The sequence below is a fragment of the Hoplias malabaricus genome, chromosome 13 (assembly GCF_029633855.1).
Source record: "Hoplias malabaricus isolate fHopMal1 chromosome 13, fHopMal1.hap1, whole genome shotgun sequence".
NCBI lineage: Eukaryota > Metazoa > Chordata > Actinopteri > Characiformes > Erythrinidae > Hoplias > Hoplias malabaricus.
In genome coordinates, this window is record NC_089812.1 from 23298836 (window position 1) to 23308368 (window position 9533).

Sequence of the window (9533 nt, forward strand, 5' to 3'; positions counted from 1 at the left end):
ACCCATTACTCCAATACACTACCAATAGCTACACATTTATTCAGGTGTTCACTGTCCATTCTCTCCCACTGTTTGGAAACTGTGTTCATTGTCTGTATCTCTATACTGTTCACGTAACCTTTGTCCATGCGCTTGCACTTTAAATTCTCTCATCCTCATTTCATAGCAGTTAACAACACAGCAACAAACATTTCAGTTGGTGCTCCCCAATAACATATCTATGTTTTCTGCTCAGAAGAGATGCTATGTCTTTATATTTCAGTCCAAGATCAAAGTAAAATTCAACGAGCTGCTCCATAGTTTTTTATTTTCCCCCCAGTCCCTTTAGGGGCAGAATTAGGCCTATCGAATTTGAGCCACTTCTCCATCACAGGCTTAACCAGGTAATAACAGCCCCGGTTAGCCCCAGCTAGTTAATAGCTTTTAATAATTAATCTGTGTCAGTGATTTTGACACCAGCAGCACAGTCTTCATACGAACGCCCACCACCCGATATACTGTGGGGTTGGGTTGAGTTGGGGTGAATCTTGATGGGCTAAGTTAGGCTGGGCTGGGTTGAGTTGAGCTGAGTTTAGTTGAGTTGGATTTGTTTGAGTGGAATTTAGTTGGGTTGAGTTGGGTAGAGTAGGGTAGGGTGGAGATTGGTTGGGTTGAGTCGAGTTGGGTAGGGCTTAGTTGTGTAGGTTTCAGTTGAGCTGAGTTGTGTTGGGTGGGGTGGAGTTGAGTTGGGCTAAGCTGAGTTGGGTAGGACTGGGTTGGTTTGAGGTCAGGTGAGTTGAACTGGGCTAAGTTGAGTTATGTTGGGTAGGGTTGGGTAGAGTAGGGATGAGTTGTGTTGGGTAAGGCTCAGTAGGGCTGAGTTGAGTTGGGTAGGTCTGAGTTGAATTGGTTAAGGCTGAGTAGGGATGAGTTGGTTAAGGCTGAGTTGATTTGGGTTGGGCTGAGTTGAGTTGAGTAGGGTTGAGCTGGTTAAGGCTGAGTAGGGCTGAGTTGGGTTGGATTGAGCTGTACTCTGAGGCTGACGCTGTATTTTTTTTGCTGTCAACGTCAGGTCGTTGTCGTCAGAGGAGAAGCGACGCCTGGAGGCAAGGATCTCTCACCTGGAGGAGGAGCTGGAGGAGGAGCAGAGCAACATTGAGTCACTCAACGAGAGGCTGAGGAGGAGTGTGCAGCAGGTACAGCACACCTTCCAGTTCAGGGCAATGTTTACAGCAATGGCTTAGAGACACTGTATTCAAACTGGAAACAGTGACCTGTAACTCAGAGAAAATCTCCTTTTGGATAAAAAAAAAATCATTCATTAATTAAATAACTTTTCCCAAATTTTCACTCAGTTATCAGTCGTCACCTGTTAATAACTATATATAGCTAGCACTGTGAGAGCAGAGATGGGGTGTGATCCTATATATTTGTTGTGTTTAAGTGGGAACAGCTGACCATGAGTGTTCTCAAAATGACTTGGGCTTAGAAGAGCCACTGCTGTAACTATAGAAAGGTCCAGTGAAAGAACTGCCCCGGTCCCTCACTGCTGCTGTGTTGTCCAGGTGGACCAGCAGAGTGGAGAGCTGCAGGCTGAACGAAGTGCTGCTCAGCGCAGCGAGACACTCCGACAGCAGCTGGAGAAACAGAACAAGGAGCTGAAAACCAAGCTGCAGGAGGCAGATGGACAGGCCAAGTCCAAACTAAAGACCTCCATCACCACCCTGGAGGCCAAAGTACACCAGCTGGAGGAGCAGCTGGAGCACGAGAGCAAGTGAGAGACTGGACACTGCTGTGGATCTCCTGGATCACCTCTGTCCAATTTAATGCACAGCTATAGTATACCAATGTGTTTCTTTTTTATTTGTCTATTTTTTTATCAATTATTTAATGATTTTAGAGAATACATTAAATCAAACAGAAAGTATATAAAGTGAAAAGGGTTACAAAACTTTCCCACCCACACCCCCTCCCTCTGTGGCACCCACCCCCAGTGGCTAGTTAGTGGCAGTAGTACAGTGTGCTATTACGAGCGCAGTATGAACTGTTTGGGGTGTGTGTGTGTCAGGGAGAGACAAGCGGCTGCCAAAATCCTGCGCCAGAAAGACAAGAAGCTGAAGGATCTGACCATCCAGATGGAGGACGAGCACAAGCAGGCAGAGCAATACAAAGACCAGGTAAAACACTCACCACGCTCTCACTCACCTAGTCACTCACACACTCACCCAGTCACTCACACACACACCAAGTTAGAACAGAGCTGGACATATCGACTGTGTGTTATCATTCATATCAGCGCCCCCAACAGGACAGAACACCTTGTGCATAATTTCTACAGTGATAGGACACGTGGAGCATACAGAGAGCTCTGATTCTGCTCTGACTTATTTCACTCAGCGCAGCCTGAACATGCACACGCTGTGAACATCAGCAGAGCTACGCCAGGAGAAAAAGCTAACAGTGCCTATATGTTTGCACCTGCCACTGTTATTGCCACTAGGGGGCTCGCTGAAAGAGTCTTGGTCCTGCTGTTTATTGTGATGTATCATGTCTATAATTTAACCCTTTTCTGACACACAGTGGTCTATGTGTTCTGGTTCTGTGCTAATTTTCCATGAAGCTCTGTGTGACGGTCATTGCTCTGCGTTGCAGGCGGAGAAGGCCAACACTCGAGTGAAGCAGTTGAAGCGAGCTGTGGAGGAGAGTGAGGAAGAGTCTCAGCGAGCCTCGGCTGCCCGCAGGAAGCTGCAGAGGGAACTGGAGGAGGCGTCGGAGGCTAACGATGCCCTGATCAGAGAGGTGTCCTCCCTCAAGAGCAAACTCAGGTTGTTCTGCAGTGAGCCCTTTCTGTGATGTATGTAATGCATGCTTTCACTCTACTAACCCGTTATACCCCATAAATCCCCATTATCTTCATTAAACCCACAAAACACCCTACTAACACCACAATTATATAACCCAGTAACTGGATAAATATACTGCCTGCTTTTTCCATCACCTGATGTCCTGTAGTGAGTGGAGCACTTCTGAAAACATCCCATTTACACAGTCAGCTTCTCCCCAAACCCAAATGTAGCTGACTGTTCTCCTTTTTTAGTTTAACACTGGAGCTATGAGGCTAATGTTGCTAACCCATACTCCACCAGTGAACTGTGTTTAGAGTTACAAGCCTCCCATTCTTTTCTCAAATATTGACTTATGCCTTCTGAAGCAGGTCTGGGTTTAATTTTGAGCCTCATAGATCCAGAATTAAAAGCAAAGAAGTGATGTTAACACTAAAGAAGTAGCTGCAGACTCCATGAATAATAAGAATAATATTAATAAAAAGGAAATGTGATGTTTCCCCAGACATTGCCTTGAACAATGTTAATCCTAACCGTATCGATGCAACGTTCAGCATCTTTAGCCTGTTCCCTGTGTTCCCTTCTCTCCCCAGACGAGGAAACGACACCACCTCCTTTAGCCCCTCCCCCCGGCGGGCTGTGGGCGGAGCACGCCGGAGTCTGAAGGTAAACGCTGCGATTCCTGAGGAGGGCGGAGCTTCAGAACCTGTGGAACCTCAGACAGAACCAATCAACGGAGAGCAGGACGATCTGCAGTGAACACCACTGCCCCCCAGACAAGGACTGGACACGGCCAGCAGGGGGCAGAAACAGACCCGAGCTATCAAATAGCACATACACAAAAATATCACATTCAAATTTAAATGTAATTATTGTGACTCTGACTTCAACAATCAGTCCAACCTCCACTCAGGACCAGAACCTGATGAGAGCAGGAAACACAATTCGAAACAGAACCAGATCCAATTTTCCGAGGTCTGCGAATAGAACCTGATTCGGTTAAATTGAGCTTCTAGAACCAAGAGAACCTGGTTAAACTAAAGAACGATGATGGCAACTGAAAACTTGGAACATCTTTCTCGACTTTCATAAGTAAATAACAGCTTTAAACCGTCTTCAATCATGAGAACAGTGTTATATGAGTAATTTGGGGTTCAATTTAAAACTGTGTTAATTGGGGCCCATGGGTGGGAGCACTGTGTGAGATCGGGGGAGATTCACAGTTTAATTATTTGTTCAGTATCCTTTCTAAGAACATTACATTGCTGTCCAGTGAAAAACGTTTGTCTCTGTGTTTGTGGATGTGTAGTTTACTACATCATTTGAACACAGCAGCTGTCCTTCACACTGTGAAAATTTCAAAATGAATGAACCAATAGAAATGCTCCAAAATTACTCTGAATTGAATCTTTTTACATTGACTTCCATTGAAAGTTAAGGTATTTTCCCTTCTCTTGCAAAGTTACTAATTTGGAGATGCATGTTTTTCTTTGGAAAGACGCGAGAAATGAAATGAAACACAGTTGGTTGCTAATCCTTGGTTCTAAATAATGGTTTTAGGGTTTAGATGCTCACATTTCAAAAGGACGTTTTCCTTTAATTCATCTCCTGATGTTGTGAAAAACACTGGTCAGTTTTTGTTCTGTGTCCCGTTTCTGGTCCCTGTTCACACCCTCCTCCAGTCTCACGTTCAAATGCATGTCCCAATCCTGTTTTCTGATGCTTTACATCCTTTTATTCACCGTCCCAAGAGGGCCTTAGTGTTCACCTCCAAGCATGTTGAATTTTAGTGATGTTGGAGGAAGCTTGTGATAACCTTCATACTCCACACGTGGTAGCACTGTGAGATAAGGAGAAAGATGGAGGACAGGAGGGACTGGCCAGGACTATGGCACAACAATGGGCACCTAAGATTGCATCTAGAATATTATAAATGTATAATACACTAAGATACACACTCTAGAAAACGCTGCTTGTCTTTGTTATTGCTTAATGAAGTAACGAGCAGATAAAACCTTACAACACTAAACCGCACCCCCAATAGTAATACTCTATATCTGCAGTTTCAGGAAAATGTTACTAGGACCCTGTGTCTCCTCGGCACTGCCCTCTAGTGGGTGTCAATATGGATGACGAATATTCACTTCTCTCTACTTATTTTTAAAGGCATATTTCACCCAAGTACAATTTTTTTTTCTTTAAGTTCAGCTTAATCAGATCTAAATCGGATTAGACTTTGAGGCCTAAAACATATTTGATATAAACTATAACAACCAACCAGATTCAACAAGTATGTTCTAAATCCGCCCACCCACACACATGCAAACACTGACCAACTGTCATTCACCTGTTCCATATCCTGTTCTGAGGTTACACCCTCCAACTCAATACCGAAGTGTCATCAATAGTTTTGACAACAGAATGCATTATCCCAGCTAACACACCCATATGGGGTCTGTATGTGCAGCTCAGTTAAAGGGGATATCAATGATTGTTGAAAAACAATGATTTCTTTTGGTTTGTTTATTCATTTGTAACTCGTGTTGTTTAGTTTTGTAGCGCTGCTGGTAATGCAACTAGTCGTCTCCCGAGTTTGGAAATATTTCCACTTTAAGAAATCCCAAACAACAAAAGTAAGTCAGTGTTACCCACCTATGGAGGAGGAATAGAGCAATACCCTCATCTCAGTTTGTGTTTTTCAACGATTGAAGACTTTTCATTGTCTAAAAACATCTAGATGCCGTTTCCCTGCATCTGTACATGCTGACCCCATGAATAGATGCCCTCCAGAGTCAGTGATGGGCCCAGGACGGGTTGAAAATAGGATCAATCTGAGCTGTTCCCAACTGTATGTACCCACCCACCTGCCTAGATCCCAGCCTGCCCATGTTGAACCCACAACGGGCCTCCTGACAGAGAGCTTTTGCTCGTGTATTCTGTAAACACCAGTTTGAATCAGACACAAACTCAGAGCTGGGGTTGTCAGCAGCAGGTTTATTTTTCAGCTTGACCCACACACAAAAACCAAGACCCCTAAATAATCTGGACCACAAGGACGACTTTAGTGAAGTTATTGCTTCCACAAGCCCCTGAGATGACCGTGCTTAAACTCTATGTGCTCCAAGTTCCTCTACGGCTCCTACATCGTTAGTACCTACCTCTAAACAAAGTAGAAAACAGCGCCTCTCCACTTCCTCTTTACGCTCCCAATTTTAACATAAAACACGAGTACCCTTCACTGAAGTAGTTAAATCTCCTCAAAACTTGAGCTTGAGAACAAACAGAGAGACAGGCCACGGTTTAACAACCCCTCAGAACAGGAGTGCTGACCCTGGATCAGTGCTCTTACTCTGAGAAGCTTCAGGAACACAGGCGGGTGAATGCAGAAGCCCTTCAGGGCCGCAGTCATATGTCTGACATGTCAGAAAGTTTGTGTGTGCTGATGGAAAGAAGCGACAGGGGTTCTCTAGTCTGAACTCCCACCTATAACTTCACTGAAGGGGAGGTTAAAGCGGGACTTCAGACACTATTCAAACGTAGTTTTCTATGACATCAAATTGGAGACAAATGTTCTGAGGATATTAAAAAAATAAATACGTTTTTAAAAAAGCAAAATCCATTACCAAGAAATCAATGTGTAAATGACGGCTTCTAGTGGCAGTAAAGGGTCTGGGGGTCCAAAAGAGGTGCCCTCTCCTCTGTTTGTGAATATCATGGTGTGTCCTTTTTGTGTCTGTGTGGGTTTCCTCCAGAGAATGAATGAATTAATCTATGAAACAATCCTCTCTTTTCCTCAGTAGCACACAAATCTCTCGGTCTCTTTCTCGTTGTAGTCTGACTTGAGGGCGGGATCTAGTCAACCATTGGCTGCTGAAGATGTGACATGGCCTGCCAGTAGCAGCTTCATTGTGCCTGGAACATTAAAACTCTTTGTTAAAGCAGCATGGTCACACAGATGATCTGTATCTGTATAGAGGTGTCTGGATATTGTTCTGTGGGCGGGAACTACCTATTGCTTTGAGTTATCAATTATCTGTTCAGCAGCCAATGACAGGCTGGATCCTGCCCTCAATTCAATTCAGAGCCAAATCTCAAAACTTTGGGATCATTCCTTGGTTCTATATCATTGTTTGGTTTTCAGAACATTTGGAGCTGATGATGCAAAAGTTTTCCTCCAGAAATGATATCAGTTCAGATGTTGTCTGAAGTTTTCTTCTGTAGATTTACATTGGAGCTACAACCCTGTGGAAATTAGTTCTTAAAGCAACACTAAGTAGCATTTTAGCTTATAAGTAGCGCTTTAAGTATAAGTAGCACTTTAGCATGATAGCTTCAAAATCATTGTGATGCTCCACTGAGATTTAAGAAGGAAACAGGGCCTCTGTGGTTGCTAAAAACGTTTAGAAGAGGGTAGAATAGGACCCTTTCCACTTTCCTAATCCTCAGGTTCAGGACAGTGCTGTAAAAATGAATTACACTCTGGAACTGTAGGGGGAGCTCAGGAGCAAAATACCTAGCATTACCTAGTGTTGCTTTAAAATAGCAACCAGACACTGTCTCCACTGATTCTTCTCTACATCAGGAGAGAAATGGTAGGCTGACCCCTAGTGGCCTGGATGTGTCGGATTCTGTATGAAACATATTTGATATGGTTTGGTAGTAAAATTGATTGACTGTTTCTTTTGTTTTGCACACAAACTGCATCATGCTAAATAGTGAACACGCTTCTCTACATCAGCTTCGTAGCTCCAGTGTAAAACCTCAGACACCCTCCACGTCCTGGCTGACCAAACACATCTGGGAGAAAGAGGAGGGAAAGGTGTAGATGTGTGATGTTAACATAAGTCTGGACTGTTCCTCTGACCTGGCTGCAGTCAGGTTCATTAAGGCACAAGATTGTGGTCATGTTACAGAAGGCAAAAATAAAGTAAACACTTTGGTAACACTTTACTGTAGGTGTATATTTATAAAGCTACAGAAAGATTTCATAACCACAGACACAAACATTCATTAACGGAACTCTAGGTAGTATTTTTACCTTAAAATTACAGCTTCAAAAATCATTGTGATGCTCCACTGAGCTGTAACAGGGAGAACAGAGTCTCTGTCGTTGCTACTCGGGGCTCAGCACTGGAGAAACAGCATTAGATAAGGTTTGGAGGAGGGTTAAATAGCTGTTTTTATGAAAATCTCTTGTTGGACTAAGCCTCCACAGATGTCTACATAGGTGCATGTCAGTTGTCGTAAAGCCTCATGTAGGAGTCATGTAGCTTTACGAACATCTACAGTAAAGTGTTAGCACAAGAGAAAAACCTCTTTGAAATCAAATGTTAGCTGTAAATTCTTAAAACAAATGAGGCAACGGAGTCATTACCGTGTCAGTAATGAAGTCCAGGTCAGCCACAAAGACAACAAAATAACACACACATATATATAATACACACTCCCCTGAAAAAAAAAAACCCAGGCTGTTCCCAGAATGGCAAAACATTAAAGAGATAGTTGAAGATACTGGTGAAGAATCAATAAATGAGTGTAGAGTCCAAACGCAGTTGATCAGCTAAGAAGAGCTTGGAGACAGAATTTTGCTGCATTAGTTTAGAACAAAAGCTGTGAAGCTCCTGTTGCTAACAAATACAGGAAGTCAATAGTCACCCAAATAGCCCTACCCTGTGCCCAAAATGGATCTATATTCACCATTCCCTATATTACTCATTATATAGTGCACTATTATAGGGAACTGAATGATTTCAAACACTACCTCATGTGGGTTTTCACCAAACAACGCAGTGGATTATGGGTAATCTGATATGTTACTGTACATGGGTTTTGCAGTACTCTTTGCACTGCATTGTGGGATTGTTTGAGTGCACTGAAAATTGTCCACTATGTTTAGGGCTCAGTTTCGGACACAGCACTAGACTTTTGAAGAGGTTCAAACTCTCCTTGGATCGGTGGCCAACGAAAGAATTCAGCAAGAGCTGGACGACGCAACAAGGAAGGAACAAACTCTACTGATCTGTCTGAACTGATGACGGAGCTGTGTTCAGTCCCAAAAAACAACACGCCAATACACCATGAGTAAACACAGCTTAACGCTACCTTTTCTGTTGTGGTTTCCAAAGCCCGCTGTTGCCGTTAAGAGAGAGACAAGTCTGAGACCTTCATTATTACCTGGATATACTTTAAAGGCAGTTTAGTTGATGTATTTTTTATTTTTTGCAGGAGACAGCTGGTCCATTTGGTGGGCCATTGATTCCACCAGCTGTATTCTGATTGGCTGTCTGAACATGCTCGCTTACACACTTCTGTGCCTTGTTTTATTCAGTCCATCACTGCAGTGTCTGTGGCTAAATCTCCTTCCATTAATATAGAATACTGCAGGAGCGAGCCTGTAAGTGGTTGTTTTGTGTGAGTCAAATATCCTTTCCTGTTGAGAACAAGCCTGTTTACTCCAAATGCAAGGTGCCCAGCAATGAGGAGCAAGGAGCAAAACAGCTTTTTATTTTTTATTTTTTTGGTCATTTTCACTTTCTTCTCTGTCCTCTTATTATCTATTTTAACTCAGTGTTCTAATTTCTAATTTCAGAACCTACCTGGAATTAGATTCTCACATCAATGAGCTACATAAACTAAAAAAAGATTTTTTTTCCTCCCATAATAAACCCCTTTAACATTTTGCCATTTTGAGATGTTTGCGAAGGAGCGCAC

The 9533-nt window shown here is 43.1% G+C and overlaps 1 protein-coding gene across 1 annotated transcript; it reads left to right on the forward strand.

Moving 5' to 3' along the window:
* Positions 1-1025: 1025 nt before the first annotated feature.
* Positions 1026-4504, forward strand: LOC136665385 (myosin heavy chain, embryonic smooth muscle isoform-like; the record flags this gene model as incomplete). Its single annotated transcript, XM_066642996.1, has 5 exons — positions 1026-1175; positions 1545-1753; positions 2048-2156; positions 2632-2804; positions 3416-4504. Coding segments are annotated over 5 exons (807 nt in total), but the record flags the coding sequence as incomplete, so codon positions are not given.
* Between the last annotated feature and the right edge of the window lie 5029 nt (positions 4505-9533).